We start from the raw sequence: 17707 nt of genomic DNA, 5'->3' as shown, positions 1-17707 counted from the left end.
CCCATGGAAAACTGAGCAATTTCTCTTTAGAAGCTTCCTCTTGGTGCTGGGCTGCTGTTTCTTTTCCTAGAGATCCACCCAAAGAATCTTGTCCCACCGCTTGCTGGACTCAGCACCAAATATTGAACAAGGAAGAGCATCTGATTCATACCCAGATTGCCAAACTCCCCAAAATGTAACATATTGCAGGTGGGGCTGAGAATCTAGTTCAGCCTACTGAAAAATATGCACGACTCAAGTGTTCATGCAAGACATAGTAAGTTTATGGGAATAAACATAGGAACAGACTCAAAACAACTTGCAAGGTCAAAAGAAAGAACCTTACAGTTACCCAATCTGTAGTTCAGCCCAGTCTAATTGGTGAAGTTAAATATATGGGAGAACCAAGCTGGATGTTTAGAAATACATTTCAAGGCTCCTGAACTGGGGCCCAGTTCCAAACATTTCCCACCAATCCTGAAATAAGGAAGAATATTTATGTTGTTGATATGCTTATGTGTGCGTGATTCAATTAGGATTCCAGGGGAAATGGCCCAGTTTGGAACTGGCTCCCAGTTCAGTACCCTATAAATATATTGCTAATAATCCTGTCTGGGTCTCCCACATATTTAACCTTACCAGTTACACTGGGCTATAGATTGGGCAAGTGTTATTTTTTCTTTTGATGTTCCAAGTTATTGTTTGGAGTCTTCTTCTCCTCTGTTTATTCCCATAAACCTATTTATGGGAAAGTGTTGCATGAATGCAGCGATGCACGGCATAAAAAGGGCTGCCCCTGCTCCGACGGCACCAAGAGGTTGAGCTGGCAGGATGGCGCTGAGCGGAGTCAGCCAGAGCCACGTGCAGCCCGTTTGGGCCGAGATCCCGTCCGGTTCCGCAGACATCAGCGCCCGGGCTGTGCCCAGGTAAGCCCGCCCCGTCGGGCAGGGACCCTCTCCCGATGGCGAGGCCATGGCCCGGCCCTTCTCCTCTTTACTCTCGTTTCCCGCAAGCTGACCTTCTTCTCCCCCTCCTCCCGTAGCCGCCTCCCCATTAGGAGGCAGCTGATAACGATAATCTACAAGTCCGTCTTCCGCCGCATCCTGGAGGAAGGCGAGGGCGACCCCAGCAACCTGAGCGCCCTGCCTGCCCTGAACCTGCTCGCGGACCCCTTCAACTCCAGAGTGAGTCTCTCTCCCTCCACGTCGGGCGGGGGCTCCAGACGTGGGTCCCTCCTTCGCCCCTTCGCGCCGCTCCGTCCTCTTTAACGCTCCCCGCCTTCGCCCCTCTAGCAGCTGCCGAACCAAGACACCGAGGAGGAAATGGACGTCTTCAGCGAGGCTGTGCTCATCATCAACGCGCTGCTCTAATACCGCTAGGCCAGAGACGCAGCCGGTGCCCTCCGCAGAAGTGCCGCCTGGACGTGGCAGCCTCGACCACGTCCCTCCCCCCTCCCCTGCCCTCAATAAACCTGCTTTTAGCTCTCACTGCTCTCGCCGACTCTCCTTAGGCTGAAAAGGGGTGCGGGGAAATCACAGAATTGTAGAGTTGGGAGGGACACTCAGAGTCATCTAGTCCAAGCCCCTGCAATGCAGGAATCTGAACCAACTCCAACTTCGTCAGTCTGGCTCCAGACATTTGAAACACTATTATACCACTTGGAACAGCCATGGCTTCCCCCAAGTAATCCTGGGAACGGCAGTTGGGCCTTGAGAGTTGTTGGGACCCCCCTATCCCCCTCCCAGAGCTACAATACCAAGAGCGCTAACAAGCAATCCCACTTCCCAAGGAACTGTGGGAATTGTAGCTCTGTGAGGGGTCTCCTCACAGCATTTATGTCTGCTGCTGCTTCTACAGTTCCTGCCTGAAGAACAAGCATCTTGGGACGGAGGTAATAAGGAGATTGTGCTATAAATGACAGGTTGTATTACAGTGGTACCTCGGGTTAAGAACTTAATTCGTTCTGGAGGTCTGATCTTAACCTGAAACACCACTTTAGCTAATGGGGCCTCCTGCTGCCACCACCGCACAATTTGTGTTCTCATCCTGAAGCAAAGTTCTTAACCCGAGGTACTATTTCTGGGTTAGTGGAGTCTGTAACCTGAAGCATATGCTACCTGAAGCGTCTGTAACCCGAGGTACCACTGTACTGGAACTGAGGGCCTATGAATGAAGTGGACGGACAGAAGTTTCAGAACAGGGATGGGGGCCGAAAGTCCCAAGAAAAAAGGGACATTCCAGAATCAAATCGGAAATTGTGATGGCTTCTGTAAATCTGGGGTTGTCCCTAGACAATTGGAGGGTCTGGTAGCTGCTGCCATCAGTGATCCAGGTGTCCTAACGCCATGCCCCCCGACTATCCAAAGTGTCTCGTACCCCCACCCCATCACACCTGATGGTGATGAAGGGGAGTTATCTTGTGAAAAGCCCTCCACAATGCCATTCTTCGTAAGACAGGCGGCTGTTGCAAACTGTGCTCTGGCCTTCAGATGAAGGGTAGCATAAAAAAATGATAAATAATACTAGTTGGCTGGGCCTTTCCAGCCCTCCCTCAGAGCTGTTGATGCCCCGGGGCTGCAGAAAGGTGGTGAGGGTTTGGGACAGGCTACCGAAATTTCCTTTTTTTTATATAAGATATTTATTAAAGTTTTTAAGGTATAAGAAAAAAGATAAAAAATAAAAAAGAACATACAAAATAAAAACAGTTGAAAACACATTAATTTTCATAACATATCTTCCTTACGCTTATTTCCCCAGACCTCCTCGTACCTCCCTTTTTTGTATTCCCGTTTAGTTTGTTAGTTCAGCAAATCCTTACCATTAAACTTTTACAGGCTACAGAAATTTCCAAACAATGAGATGGTGGCCGTGGCTGCCTAGCACCCCGCTGAAGAATCACCTCCTTCTCAAATCAAGTCATAGTCAGATATTTTGGGGTGAATGTGGGTGGGCTCATAGGCAAACCCCATTGTCAACACCCCACTTTGTAAAGCTCAACTGTTGCATACGTGGGTACACAAACTGTACACTTGTTGACTGTTACAACTATCTGTGTACACTGGTATACAAATTTTATACTAGTTGAATGTAAACCCCAATATAACTGTAGAGTGGCCTCAATGCCCAGGGTTTCTTTAGAACAAGGGTCTGCAACCAGTGGCTCCGGAGCCGCATGTGGCTCTTTTACACCTTTGCCGCGGCTCCGGGGCGGATACTAGCGAGGGGAGGAGGCGCATTGTGCGCCCCGACACTCCCCACTGTGGCGGGCGTTGTACTGGCTGTGACGTCGCATGGGGGCGGTGCGTGCATTAGTCACGCACCGTCACAACATCACCTTCCCGCCCGCCCGCTACATTGTAGGGGGCATGTACGCTGGTCACTGCATTGAAAGGGGGCATGTACGCTGGTCACTGTTTTGAAGGGGAGTGAAGAACACACACACACAAAAAGATAACTTGTTAATTTAACATTTATTTCTATGAGGAGGAGTAATTCTGAGGGGTCAAACAAAGAAATAATAAAAAAGTGACAAAAAAGTTATTTTTATAATGACGAGTTTTGCAGCTCCTTGTTTTTTTCCCTTCGGAAACGGGTCCAAGTGGCTCTTTTTGTCTTAAAGGTTGCAGACCCCTGCTTTAGAAGATATTTCAAATCTTGAAGATGGCCTTCTTTCCAGCTCCTTGACCAGCAAAGCTTTCAGGTTTTGTTCAGTTATTGCTGAATCTTAATTTGCACAACCCAGCTAACAAGAGTGAGTGAGAGGGGTAACTTTCACCAAGGAATAGTCTCTCATCCAGTAACAAAAAAGCACTATTAAAATAGGAATGACATTTCTTTTTAAAGAATCATAATCAAATAGCTAGAAGAGGAACAAGGGCAACCTTATTCCTAAGGAACAAACATGGTAGTGGATGATACTGCTTTTCTGCTCTTTGGTGTTAGGACTTTGTGGGAGGAAATCTCCCTTCTACCATGGCAGAGACTTTGCTAGTGGCTGTCAACCTCCAAGTAGCCAGGACTGAAGAAATGTTGAAATAAAACAAAGCTACAAAGAATTACTACATAACTGGGTTGTCAACAAACAGTGACTAAGTAGGCCTTGTTAAAGGCCTGGCAAATGTTGGTAGGAGCAGAGCCTGTGCTTGTATTAAACTGGAGGCAGAGTGGGCCAGTGGCCCTTCCTTTTTGTGAAAACTCCCTTAGCTACTGTTCTTAAACGGCTATGGAGAGCGTAGGGGCATGATTTGACTTAAGTTTGGGACAGTCAATGGGTAGGGCTTGTGGATTTCACTAAACCGGCACCTTTTCCCTCATAATTTGAGTGGAGCCTCATTTTCACTCCCATGGTTAGTACTTGCTGATATGCTGGTTTACACCTGTGCTAAGGAGTGAAGGAATTGTAGAGGGTTTTTATGTGTATGAGTATACAACCTCCACAGGTGACACCATTTTTTGTAATCTGGTGAAATCCCCACTCAGGTACAGGGCAGAGTCCTCAGACCGTCTTGCACTTCAGACTTTCCTGCACTCAGCGCCTTGGAATTACGTGGGTAACAGTGACAGATCTCATCCTAGGCCCAAAACTCAGCCCTAAACCTGGGAGATTATTCTGCCTTCTCCTTAGCTCAGAGAAGGGCAGGGGATTTTCCTGGCCCTCATGTGGAGCCTCTTGGAAGAGCATTGAGGAAGTTCCCTCAACACACACATGGATTTGGAGCTTGAGAGAAGGCTTGTCCCTCTAGTATTTATTAGGTCTGAAAAAACCTCCAGAGCTCAGCGTGACATTTCTCCCCCATTATGAGGAGAAGTAAAGCGAGTGGCAAGTGCAAATTCTGGCTGGCTACCAAGGCTGGCTCAGATCTGTGGGTCTCTGCTTGCCTATGAGGAGGCACAAACCTGCAACCACCAACAACACGCATCTTGCAGTCTCTTGCAGCCAAGTATGAAATGGTGAGCTTAACAGTCTGGCTTGTTGCGGTGTATGTGTGTGTGTGGAGGTGTGTGTGTGTGTGTGTGTGTGTGTGTGTGTGTGTGTAATACAAGTTCAAGTGTGTTCATAAGATGGAAAATAACGCTTTGCATTCTAGTTTTACTCCAAAAATTCTGAAAACCAGCTCCAAAATTGTGGCTTTTGCACACACACACAAACAAAACCACTCTCCTGGAAGTCAAGAGTGCTTGACTATTGTTTTCCCCTGGCTGGTTGGCACCCAAATTGCAGGAGGAAACCAGGCTGCTTGGCACTGCCCCCTTTCTAGATATCAACCCTCACCCCACTTCATCTAAGTAACAAATTGTGAGACACTGCAGTAACTCCTAAATTATTCCTTGTCAAAACTTGCCCAACCTCTGCTGGTATAAAATTAGGAGCATACATGAAGTGTTTGGAGATCGAAGTACTATAAGAACTTTCCAAGCAAAGTTACTAACAATTCGTGGCCTTTGCTTTGGTGCTTATGATGACTGTCAAAACGACCTGATCATAGCTGTCACGTGTCCCTTATTTGAAGGGACAGTCCCTTATTCCAGTGCCATGTCCCGCTGCTGTCCCTTATTGATAAATGTCCCTTAAATGTTGTCCCTTAAATTTCAAAGGAAGCAGCTCCTCTCCCTCCCTCCCTGCCGGCCAGGGAGGAGGGAGGCTCCAACTGTGTTGCTTGGCTGTGCTGCTCACCCAATAAGAAGTCTAAGAACGACGGGGGTGGAGCTTGCATGCCTTGTGTGTGGCTAGTTAATGCAAGCCGAGGGGGTTTTTGAATGCTGGGCGCCATTTTGTTGCACGTGCTACTGCAAACTTAGCAGTGCAAAGCCAGACCGGGGAGCCATCTTAAGTTGAGGCTGCATAGGCCTTGTGGTGCATGTGATTCAAATTCTATTCAGTTGAACCTCTGGTTACAAAGTTGGTTGCACAGTGTTCTTGAAGCTACCAGCATGAGTTTGACCAGACTGCAGGAGGACAGGAAGACTGGAGTGCCTGGAACAGGTGAGGCTGCATGTCCCTTATATTGGCTGCTGGTCCCTTACTTTCAAATCTGTTGGTTGACAGCTATGGACCTAATAAGGTCCTACATGGCTGATACTAGGGGTGGGATTCAACACAAGTCCTACTCCAAGCAGACCCATTTATGCTAATGGACATGGTTAACTTGGGTTCGTTAACTTCAATGGGTCTCCTACAAGAAGGAGTTAGTTGACCACCACCCTATGTGTTCTAGAGTCCTCCCTTCTGACCCATCGGTACAACTCTGATGAGGTTTATACCAGCAGAATACTCCCCTCTTCACTACCTAACTAGTCTAGGACTTGGTGAGCCTGCTACCCACTGTTAAAATCTTCAAATAAGATCTCTCAGCTTCACAGCCGCCCTGAGGTACTGGAGAGTCTAGCATGTCCATGAGGCAGCCACTCTCTGGTAAAAGCTGGCTTCTGAGATAACAGCAGCTTGCTGTGAGCTCCATATATTTTGTTTTTTAAAAACTGTTACCCATGTAATTCCAAGGCGCTGAGTGCAAGAAAGTCTTAAGTGCAAGACAGTCTGAGGACTCTGTCCTGTACCTGAGTGGGGATTTCACCAGATTATAAAAAATGGTGTCACCTTTGGAGGTTGTATAAAAGGTAAAGGGAACCCTGACCGTTAGGTCCAGTAATGACCAACTCTGGAGTTGCGGCGCTCATCTCGCTTTACTGGCCAAGGGAGCCAACGTTTGTCCGATTCTGAAGACAGCTTTTCTGGGTCATGTGGCCAGCGTGACTAAGCCGCTTCTGGCGAACCAGAGCAGCGCACGGAAACGCCGTTTTCCTTCCCGCCGGAGTGGTACCTATTTATCTACTTGCACTCTGACAAGTTTTAGAACTGCTAGGTTGGCAGGAGCAGGGACCGAGCAATGGGAGCTCACCCTGTCGCGGGGATTCGAATCGCCGACCTTCCGATCGGCAAGTCCTAGGCACTGTGGTTTAACCCACAGCGCCACCCACGTCCCAGGAGGTTGTATACTCATACACATAAAAACCCTCTACAATTCCTTCACTCCTTAGCAAGTACTAACCGCAGGAGTTAAAACGAGTCTCCACTCAAATTATGAGGGAAAAGATACAGGCTTAGTGAAATCCACAAGCCCTACCCACTGACTGTCCCAAATTTTAGTCAAATCATGCCCCTACGCTCCCCATAGCCGTTTAAGAACAGTAGCTAAGGGAGTGCTCACAAAAAGGAAGGGCCACTGGCCCACTCTGCCTCCAGTTTAATACAAGCACAGGCTCTGCTCCTACCAACATCTGCCAGGCCTTTAACAAGACCTAAGTTCCACCTCTTGGTCATTGTTTCTTGACAACCCACTTATGTAGTAATTCTTTGTAGCTTTGTTTTATTTCAACATTTCTTCATTCCTGGCAACTTCTGTCCGTCCACTTCATTCTTAGGCCCTCAGTTCCAGTACAGTGGTACCTTGGGTTACATACGCTTGAGGTTACATACCCTTCCAGTTACAGACTCCGCTAACCCAGAAATATTACCTCCAGAACGAATTAAGTTCTTAACCCGAGGTACCACTGTATTACAACCAGGCATTTATAGCACAATCTGCTTATTGCCTCAGTCTCAAGATGCTTGTTCTTCAGGCAGGAACTGTAAAAGTAGCAACAGACATAAATGCTGTGAGGAGACCTCTGATAGTAAACGGGAGCCGAGAGGCCTCTGCTTGTTGTTCACATTCAGGGGTTGCAGAAGGGGTTAATGAGCCCTTTGCTAGTGAGGATGAGTCAGTGGGATGAGGCTAATTTTGCTAGCCTTTCAATTCTCTTTTAGCATCACCCTGTTGAAAATGAGGGACTGTGAGAATCAAGGGCCACAAGAGGGGAGAAGGGAAACTCCCAAAACCTCTTCAGTTATTGCCATCTTCAGAGTGCTGCAAAGCCCACTCAGGAAGCCCACAATTCATGATTCTAGTATAGTGTCTTCCAAACGTGGGTCTCCAGCTGTTTTTGGACTACCGTTCCCATCATCCCTGACCACTGGTCCTGCTTGCTAGGGATGATGGGAGTTGTGGTTCATCCACAGCAGGAGACGCAAATTTGGTAAACACTGTTCTACTCCACCTGCTGTCCACTCTACATGATAGGCAAGGCTTGGAACAGCATAATACTTTTTTTTCTCTTGCTTGCTTCTCTCCTCTTCCAGCCAACATCCAGCTAATCAGTGATTGCTCCGCTCTTCCCTCATTTATGCAATTTATGCAAACCCCTCCACACCCAAATATATGCAAATATGTTTTGATTCCCACAAACCATACTCGGCCCAGGCTTCATTTTCTCTTCATGCAGAAATTATAGGCACCTTCAGATACCCTAAGAGCTGTGCCATGGAAAACTGAGCAATTTCTCTTTAGAAGCTTCCTCTTGGTGCTGGGCTGCTGTTTCTTTTCCTAGAGATCCACGCAAAGAATCTTGTCCCACCGCTTGCTGGACCCAGCACCAAATATTGAACAATGAAGAGCATCCGATTCATTCCCACATTGCCAAACTCCCCAAATGTAACATATTGCGGGTGGGGCTGAGAATCTAGTTCAGCCTACTGAAAAATATGCACGACTGAAGTGTTCATGCAAGACATAGTAAGTTTATGGGAATAAACATAGGAACAGACTCAAAACAACTTGCAATGTCAAAAGAAAGAACGTAACACTTACCCAATCTGTAGTTCAGCCCAGTCTAATTAGTGAAGTTAAATATATGGGAGAACCAAGCTGGATGTTCAGAAATACATTTCAAGGCTCCTAAACTGGGGCCCAGTTCCAAACTGGACCATTTCCCACCAATCCTGAAATAAGGAAGAATATTTATGATTTGCTTATGTGTGCGTGATTCAATTAAGATTCCAGGGGAAATGGTCCAGTTTGGAACTGGCTCCCAGTTCAGTACCCTATAAATATATTGCTAATAATCCTGTCTCGGTCTCCCACATATTTAACCTTACCAGTTACTAGGCTATAGATTGGGCAAGTGTTATTCTTTCTTTTGATGTTCCAAGTTATTGTTTGGAGTCTCCTTCTCTGTTAATTCCCATAAACCTATTTATGGGAAAGTCGTGCATGAACGCAGCGCCGACGGCAGGAGCAAGCCGAGGGGGACACGCCCCCCGGGCATAGGCGCCGACTCCATGGGGCTTGAGGGGGCCCGAGCCCCCTCAAAAATTCGTTTGGGGGGGCTCCGCCCCCCCAATAATCTCCGGCGCCCCTCCAGCAGAGCGCCATCGCCGCCCCTCCCCCAGCCCAAAATGCACAGGGAGGGGCGGGCTGCATGCCTCCTGCCCTCCCTCCCGAGCAAAAGCTCCACCCAATTTCCTTTGGAGCTGATTAATAGGCGCAGCACGCTCTCCCCTATTCGCTCACGAGGAGGCGGCGCCACTTTATTTGCATATTCATGAGCTTATTTATTATTCATGAGCTTTCCCGGGCCCCCCCAATATTTTTTATAAGTCCGCGTCCCTGCCCCCGGGGGTGGGATGGACGGCATAAAAAGGGCTCCTCGGTCTCCGACGGCACCGAAGAGGTTGAAGTGCAAGGATGGCGCTGAGCGGAGCCAGCCAGAGCCACGTGCAGCCCGTTTGGGCCGAGATCCCGTCCCTTTCTGAAAACATCAGAACAGGGGTCAGGTAAGCCCGCCCCGTCCGGCAGAGACCCTTTCCCGATGGCGAGGCCATAGCCCGACCCTTCTCCTCTTTACTCTCGTCTCCTGCAGGCTGTACGCAGCGGCCATCGCCTCCAGCGTCGTCCGCGCCATCGACAGCGGGAACCCGCTTGCGGACCCCTTCTACTCCAGGGTGAGTCTCTCTCCCTCCCCGTCGGGCGGGGGCTCCGGACATGGGTCCCTCCTTCACCCCTTCGCGCCGCTCCGTCCTCTCCGTCTAACGCTCCCCGCCTTCGCCCCTCCCGCAGCTGCCGAGGCCAGACATCCAGGTGATAATGGACGTCAACGTCCGGGCTCCTAGATAACAGCGCCAGCGTCTCCATCGACAGCCGCCGCAGCCCCGTCATGCTGACCTTAGGCCAGAGAAGCAGCCGCACCCTCCGCAGAAGTGCCGCCTGGACGTGGCAGACTCGACCTCCCCCCCCCCGCCCCCAATAAACCTGCTTTTAGCTCTCACTGCTCTCCCCGAATCTCCTTAGGCTGGACTGGGGTGCGGAGAAATCACAGAATTGTATTTTTTTTTTAATATCATATTTATTAAAAATTTTCAGAAAATCCAAAAAAAAGAAAAAAGAAAAAAAGAAAACATTTACATTTGAACCTTACTTTCAATAACATCTTTCCAAGACTTCCCCACACCTCCCCTTCTTGTATTCCATTTCCATTTATTTAATTCAACAAGTTCTTGTCCCCAGTTTTTAATCTTATTATATTTAGCCCATTATTCAATTTAATTCTTTTTATGTAACCACTTTCCCTTTATAGTCCACAGTCTTTAAACATTTAAAATCTTTTTCTAAGGTTGACCCCATTTCCCTTCCACGAATTCCCCTTTTTCATACTCATAACAAAACAAAATAAAAAAGAAGAAAAGTTCAAAATATAATTGTACGCCCTTTGGATTCCCAAACTCCAGCCCCCCTTTCCCGGTTTCGATCCCCAATATCCATCAGTCTATCTACTATCAGCCTGGAGCCCTCACATCCGAGGCCCTTAATTCTCTCTCAGTTCCTTTTTGCCGGGTTTTTTGGTAGTCCTTTATAACCAACACCAAATCTCGGAGAAGCTCTTTCTTGAAAATATTCATTTTTCTTCCATCCAGACCTCTATATTTAAAAGTGGAACTCAAATCACAGAATTGTAGAGTTGGGAGGGACACTCAGAGTCATCTAGTCCAACCCCCTGCAATGCAGGAATCTGAACCAAGTCGTCCCTGGCAGGTGGCCATCCATCCTCGGCTTAAAACCTTCCAAGGCTGCCAAGCACTGACAGCAGCAGCCACTGTAGGCAAGAACTCTGAAACTATGACCCCAAGAGCTGATGGTCACAAGAGAGGATGGAGTTTGTTCCGGAAGGTAAAGAATGGCTGTATGTGGAAAGATGGGACAATTCCGATATTTCTCAGTTTCCCCTTTTTACAATCCTGAGTTCAGTTCGCCACACTCGTACATCAGCTGGTGATTTTGTTTTAAAGCCCTCACAAAATATGCCAGCTTTTCCAATGTGCATTTCTCCTTAGATGTGTGTTTTTGTTCAACTGTTTGCTTAAGGTGCACATTTCTGCAAGCAATTCCACCTACTAGAATTACACAAGTAATAGTGTGACGAGAGAGGGAGAAAAACTTGTCCCACACCTGGCATCATGTTATAGATTCCAATCATGGCATCCTTTCCTTGCCTTTTCTCTAAACCAGTGGTTCCCAGTCAGTGGTCCGTGGACCTCAGGGGTTCTGTGTGACCCACCCAGGGCGTCCGTGGAACCTACCCATCAGCTGCCTGGGACATCCTGTTTTGGAGAGCTGTGATCATGTGCCAGATCATGGCACCCAAGCAGAAGTAGCAAGTCAGGGTAAGCATCATCTCAGAGTCTTTACCACTCCCAATCCTCATGCCTTTCTTTCCACTGCTTGGTGTAGCAGATAAAGAAGAGATAACTATCCTGAGTTCTGTGCATAGCTAAACAAAGGCCACATCCTGGCTATATATCTAGAGCACTCATACCACTTGAACAGTCATGGCTTTCCCCCAAATAATCCTGTAGTTTGATAAGGGTGTGAGAGGTGCTAGGGGACCCTTCACTAGGCTACAATTTCCACAGAATTGGGAATTATTACAGAGGTGCCTTGGGTTACAGACGCTTCAGGTTACAGACTCCACTAACCCAGAAATAGTACATCGGGTTAAGAACTTTACCTCAGGAGGACTTCCGGGTTAGCGCCTCCGGCAATGGCAGATTTCCTCTGATCGGGAGGAATCTGCTTCGTGGAAATTAGGGTCTGGACCGCCACGGCGAGGCGGAGACCCACTAAAAACCACAGGCGGGAGAAGCCTGTGGACATGGGATTCGGCTGGCACCCTACTCGCGGGGAAACCCGGTTTTGGGGATCCGGAGCGACGTGGGGTGAGCGGCGCGGTGCTTCGAATCGACTGCTCTTTTCACGGAGTGAAGCCGCATTGCTGTTGCCGGAGAGCACTGACTTTTTCCTGCGGACAATTAGACTTTAAACAACTACCTGTGAGTAGAACGGAAAATTGGAATACTAAACACCGTAATTTGGCACCGAAGCGGGAAGGTTCTAAACAGGAAGTCCGCCTTCCGCTTTTGTAAATAGATTGAAGCAAAGACATTGCGAGCTAAAGTCTGCAAAGTTTTTCATAAAGGATTAAATTTCCATTGGTTTAAACTACTAAACCCCCCTTGGAAGCAGGAGAAGAGGGGGGAAATCTTAGACTGTTCAAGCCTGCAGGAGAGAGAGTAAAGAAAGATAAATTTCTACCGTCTTGAACCTGGGAACGGGCTGTCAAGAAGACAGACGTTTTGGGAAAGTTCATTGACTGTGAATAAAACGTACGTTGACAGATAGTTAAATAACAGAAACATATTGATTCCAATGTTTCTTTTTGCACTAAAGAGGGAAAAAATATTTGAAAAACGAAAGTAATTTTGTTGCTGGATCTGCTTTTAAAAGGATGGATACAAATAGAAATTGTTTCCTCTAGAGGGAGCTTTTGAAACTGTTGTTGGAGTGGACCTGGGGAACTCTACAGCTGTAGAGATTAAAGATCGTTAGAACTAGACATGACCTTGAACAAGAATGTGGGCAGAAGAAGCCTTAGTGATTGCTTTTTGCAAAACAAGTGCCTTATTGAAACAGCTTCATGAGAAGATGGATTTGATGACTACTGCAATTGATAATTTTGGACAAACAGTGAACACCTATATAGAACCTGCTCAGGAACTGACTCAGGAATCTGCTTTGACAGGGCAAGCTGTGGTGAAGACAAAGGAGGTGGTTGTTGTTGAACCTCAAGTAATACAAGTGGAGAGAGCTGCGGCCCTGCAGGAACATAAGCTGTTGTCTCTGATGACCGAATCTGGAGTGAGTCAGATTTGGAGAGATGGAGTCCCGTCTGGATTGGAGATGGGAAGTTGGACAGATCCCCCTATGCAGGGATGTTTTGGCTTTTGAGATCTGGTTTTGGACCAGGGGGAGACTGGAGTTGTGGGGGCCTTTAACTTTGGAGGGACATTGAAGTATGCTTTGGAATATCTTTTGGATTTCAGTGCTGACCATGGAGAATGGGCTGACCTGTCGAGAAGGGATAAAGACATTGTTAGGTTGGAGTTTCCCCGAGATCTACTCCTCAGTGACAAAGGAAGGAAATTAAGAACAAGATCAGCAGAAGACAAAGTAAAGTGCAGGTACAAATATGAAGAAGATCTGCAGAAGGGACATGGAAAAGAGTTAAGAGCCTCGGACAGAAGATCACCAGGTTGATGGACTAGATGGAATAGATAGAAAGGACTGACAGAACCCGAGACCAGGAAGAAGAGACGGTGGATGAAAATTGGAAGATAGTTTAAAAATTCATTTAGAGAAATATTGTAAAATTAATGAGTGTTAGAAAAATGTTGGAATGAAACTATTTGGCTTTAGTAGAAATGTTATAAGGAGTTGTGTACAAATAAGTTTTTAAGTTTTAGGGTTTTTTATGGTAAGATAAGGTTAAAATAAATTAAGACAACCAAAGGACAGAATATAGTGAAAGATGGAAAGGATATGCTGAGATAATTAATAATTAGAATACAAAAAAGGGAGGTGTGAGGAGGTCGATGAAACAAGTTTATGAAGATAAGGATATGGGAATATTGGATTTGTTTTTAATTGTTTTTGATTTTGATGCATTGTGTGTTTTGTACTCTTTTTTCTTTTTCTTTTTTTGACTTGTACTGTTTAATCTATTTTCTCTATTTTCTCTTTTTTTCTTTTTCCTTTTTTTCTGTAATTTTAAATTCTTAATAAATATCATTTAAAAAAAAAAAAAGAACTTTACCTCAGGATGAGAACAGAAATTGTGCGGCAGCAGCAGGAGGCCCCATTAGCTAAAGTGGTGCTTCAGGTTAAGAACAGTTTCAGGTTAAGAATGGACCTCCAGAACGAATTACGTTCTTAACCCGAGGTACCACTGTATTGGGAAGAAGGATTGGTTGTTAAACCACTCTTAGTATGGTAGCTCTGGGAGGGAAATAGGGGTCTCCTAACAACTCTCAACGCCCAACTACAGTTCCCAGGATTATTTTGGGGAAGTCATGGCTGCCCATAGTGTTTTAAATGCATAGAGCGGGTGTGGCCAAGTTGGTGCTGTGTGCTTTCAATGCTGAACAGCTTGGTCTTGGGAGCAAATCCACTGAGCATTGAAACCAGTGGGAATTCTTGTCTCCTCTCCTGAAGAACCTCCAGCCTGGGGTGTTGGTATTGCCAGCAAACACGGAGCCCTTCTCCAAGGGCAAAACGGTGCTCTCCTAATAATTGGCTCCCTCCAGGCCCTGCTATACATCTGTTCTGAAACAGACTTTCTCGGGAGGTGGTGGACTCTCCTCTCTGGGAGGGTTTTAAGCAAAGGTTGACTGGCCACTTGTCAGGGATGCTTTAGCTGAGATTCCTGCATTGCAGAGGCCTGGACTAGATGACTGTGGGGTTTCTTCTTAATGTGCCTTCCTGCCTGCAAGGCCACACTCGCCCCTCTTCTCCTTAACTTCTGGTTTAGTTAACCCAGGGATTCTGATGCCACTCACGTTTCTGCCTTCTAGCGGTGTGCACCCACTGTGCCACACCTATAATACCCACCTGCTTTGGTGAACACAGGAAAGAAAACATTGGTTGAAGTCCACAGCCAAGGCCCTGGTAAAGCCCCTGGAGTTCTTCACAGGAATGTCTGGAGGGCTTCCTCCTGCCTCCAAGTTAGCGCCCTCAACACACAGTGACTCTTCGTTTTCACCCATTCCCTCCACTTGCTCAAAGTCATCCGATTAATACCCATCTTGCCAAACACCCCAAAGGTAACATATTGAGCCTGAGGCTGGACATTTAGTTCAGCCTACATAAAAATACACACAACATAATAGGTTTGTCGAAATAAACAGAGGAACAGACTTTGAACAACAACTTGGAACATGAAAAGAAAAAGGAACCCTTAGCCAATCTGTAATTCAGACCAGTCTAATAGGTGAGATTAAATAATGGGAGAACCAGGCTGGATTATCATAAATATGTTTCTAAGACACCAGATCCTCCAATTCTCTAGGGACAACCCCAGATTTACAGAAGCCATCCTGGTTTCCTATTTGATTCTGGAATGTCCCTTTTAGGACATTCAGGCCCCATCCCTGTTCTGAAACTTCTGTCCATCCACTTCATTCGTAGGCCCTCAGTTCCAGTATTACAACCTGTCATTTATAGCACAATCTGCTTATTGCCTCCGTCCCAAGATGCTTGTTGGTCAGACAGGAGTCGTAAAAGTAGCAGCAGCCATGAATACTGGAGTAGCTCTGGCAATTTGCAGCAAATTAACTAACAGCAAGGTTAACTAACAGCAGGATTGTTAACAGAAGTTTCCAGAACTGAGGAAACAACAAACTAAACCTATAATCATGTTGAAAAAAGGGACACAAGAGGAGGTGGAGGGATAGTTGCATAAGAAAAAATATGTAATTTGTCCATGCAAAACTCTGGAGGCATGAGGCAAACATTGCATGCCAGCCTGATGGTTAATTTATTCAACAGCAGATATTGGAGCTTAAGGCTACCTGGAGCTTAAGGCTAACCCTGTGATGTGGACTCTTTTATCCTGATCCAGGACGGAGGTCCACTGGAATTCCTCAAAAGTGTCAATAATGTACTCTGGACATAGTCAGAGAATGCTACTCCAAACTGCAGGTCCCCTGCTATAGAGCTATTCTGCCTTGGAAGGGACACTCCCGGAAGGTTTTAAGCAGAGGTTGGATGGCCACCTGTCAGCGACGATTTGGTTCAGATTCCTGCATTGCAGGGGGTTGGACTAGATGACTCTGAGTTTCCCTCCCAACTCTACAGTTCTGTGATTTGCCCGTGTAAGGAGACTCCGGGAGATCAGTGAGACCTAAAAGCAGGTTGGGGGGGGGGTGTTCAGATGTTTAATTGGATTGTTTTTATTATTTTGGATATGACATAGCAAGATTTGATATGTTATTAATTGAGATGTTATTAATGAAAGGAAGCCCTTCTCGAGAGGCAAAATGGTGTTCCCTGTCATCTTGGGCCCCTCCAGGCCTGCAAGCTCCCCTGCTATAGCTGCCTACCTTGGAAGGGACACTCCCGGGAGGTGGTGGACTCTCCTTCCTTGGAAGGTTTTAAGCAGAGGATGGATGGCCGTCTGCCAGGGACGATTTGATTCCGGGGATTGGACTAGATGACTCTGAGTGTCCTTCCCAACTCCATTATCCCCCCCCCCCCGTTCAGCCTAAATAGACTCCGGGAGAGCAGTGAAAGCTAAAAGCAGGTTTATTGGGGGTCGGGGGTGGGACATGGTCGAGGCTGCCACGTCCAGGCGGCACTTCTGCGGAGGGCGCCGGCTGCTTCTTTGTCCTAGAGGTATATGGAGAGCAGCACGTTGACGAGGAGCGCAGCCTTGGTGAAGATGTCCATTTCCTCCTGGGTGTCTTGGTTCGGCAGCTGCTAGAGGGGCGAAGGCGGGGAGCGTTAAAGAGCACGGAGCTGCGCGAAGGAGGGAACCACGTGACGGGGAGGGAGAGAGACTCACCCTGGAGTTGACGGGGTCCGCGAGCAGGTTCTGGGCGGGCAGGGCGCTCAGGTTGCTGGGGAGGCTCTGGGCGCGGATGAATGTGTTCAGGTCGATGTTGCAGATTAACCTGGAGATAGTCTCGCTCAAGAGGTGACCTCTACGGGAGGAGGGGGAAAAGAAGGTCAGCTTGCGGGAAACGAGAGTAAAGAGGAGAAGGGCCGGGCCATGGCCTCGCCACCGGGAGAGGGTCCCTGCCCGACGGGGCGGGCTTACATGGGCATAACCTGGGCGCCGATGTCTGCGGAACGGGACGGGATCTCGACCCAAACGGGCTGCACGTGGCTCTGGTTGACTCCGCTCAGCGCCATCCTGCCAGCTCAACCTCTTCGGTGCCGTCGGAGCGAGGGCAGACCTTTTATCGCCGTCCACCCCAGCCTCCCCGCCCCCGCGAGTGGCGTCTCTCTCGGGCTCTTCCTTCCGTCGGCACTGCTGCCTCTCCCGCGTCCCAGCCTCCCACGGCCTTGGCTGGGATTCCGGACGGGGCGTACGAGCCCTGGCAAGGGAGTAGCTTCCCTGCCATTCCTGATGCCTCCCGCCATTCAGAAGAGGAGTGTTCCACGAGGGCATCAGGAGCTGGTGAAGCAGCAGGAAGCAGGAAGTTCTCCCCATGGACAGAAGGGGAAAGCGGAGTTCTCCAAGGATCGGGAAGGGAAAAGAGCAGGTTTCTTTCTTTTTAATTTGTTCCTCAACAGTCCAGCGCTAGAAAAGACCAGTGAAGTGGCCAAAGTTGAGGATGATAGTACATTGGGGGGGGGGTGAAAGGAAGAAAGGGTCTCCAAAAGGACCCCTCCGAAATGAGTGAATGGGCAGTAACATGGCAAGTGCAATTCAACGGAACAAGTGTCCCGTGCAAACCAAGCCTGATGAGGAACGGTTGAGGGATTTGGGGAAGTTTAGCTTATAAATTAAAGGGACCGGGTGG

The 17707-nt window shown here is 47.7% G+C and overlaps 1 protein-coding gene and 1 long non-coding RNA gene across 5 annotated transcripts; one reads left to right on the top strand and one right to left on the bottom strand.

The window, feature by feature from the left end:
* The first annotated feature begins 5753 nt into the window (after nucleotides 1-5753).
* On the top strand, nucleotides 5754-10098 carry LOC144325100 (uncharacterized). Of its 2 annotated transcripts, none has more exons than XR_013390388.1 (3): nucleotides 5754-5962; nucleotides 9715-9796; nucleotides 9912-10098. It is a non-coding gene; the product is annotated as an uncharacterized LOC144325100 (long non-coding RNA). The 2 variants fall into 2 exon arrangements; XR_013390387.1 differs by lacking the exon at nucleotides 5754-5962 and adding an exon at nucleotides 9499-9628.
* A 6368-nt stretch (nucleotides 10099-16466) lies between these two features.
* LOC144325095 (uncharacterized) lies at nucleotides 16467-17382 on the bottom strand. 3 transcript variants are annotated; one of them, XM_077917150.1, is made up of 3 exons: nucleotides 16999-17190; nucleotides 16744-16882; nucleotides 16467-16658 (listed from the first exon to the last, which is right to left on the bottom strand). In XM_077917150.1, exons 1-3 carry the CDS (start codon nucleotides 17091-17093, stop codon nucleotides 16569-16571), a joined length of 324 nt encoding a protein of 107 aa, XP_077773276.1. In that variant the 5' UTR covers nucleotides 17094-17190; the 3' UTR covers nucleotides 16467-16568. The 3 variants fall into 3 exon arrangements, with proteins under 3 accessions (XP_077773276.1, XP_077773274.1, XP_077773275.1); XM_077917148.1 differs by having other exon boundaries at nucleotides 16744-17382; XM_077917149.1 differs by having other exon boundaries at nucleotides 16467-16655; nucleotides 16744-17382.
* Between the last annotated feature and the right edge of the window lie 325 nt (nucleotides 17383-17707).

This window comes from Podarcis muralis, chromosome 13 (genome assembly GCF_964188315.1).
Source record: "Podarcis muralis chromosome 13, rPodMur119.hap1.1, whole genome shotgun sequence".
NCBI lineage: Eukaryota > Metazoa > Chordata > Lepidosauria > Squamata > Lacertidae > Podarcis > Podarcis muralis.
Note: the sequence above shows the minus strand (reverse complement) of the source record. Positions and strands in the feature narration are given on the sequence as shown.

Bases quoted from the DNA above. Each gene is read 5' to 3' on its own strand.
- LOC144325095 (XM_077917148.1), bottom strand. From the start codon at position 17,352: ATGCCCTCGTGGAACACTCCTCTTCTGAATGGCGGGAGGCATCAGGAA. The intron at 16,659-16,743 runs GTGAGTCTCTCT...TCGCCCCTCTAG, and splicing joins CGGACCCCGTCAACTCCAGG to CAGCTGCCGAACCAAGACAC.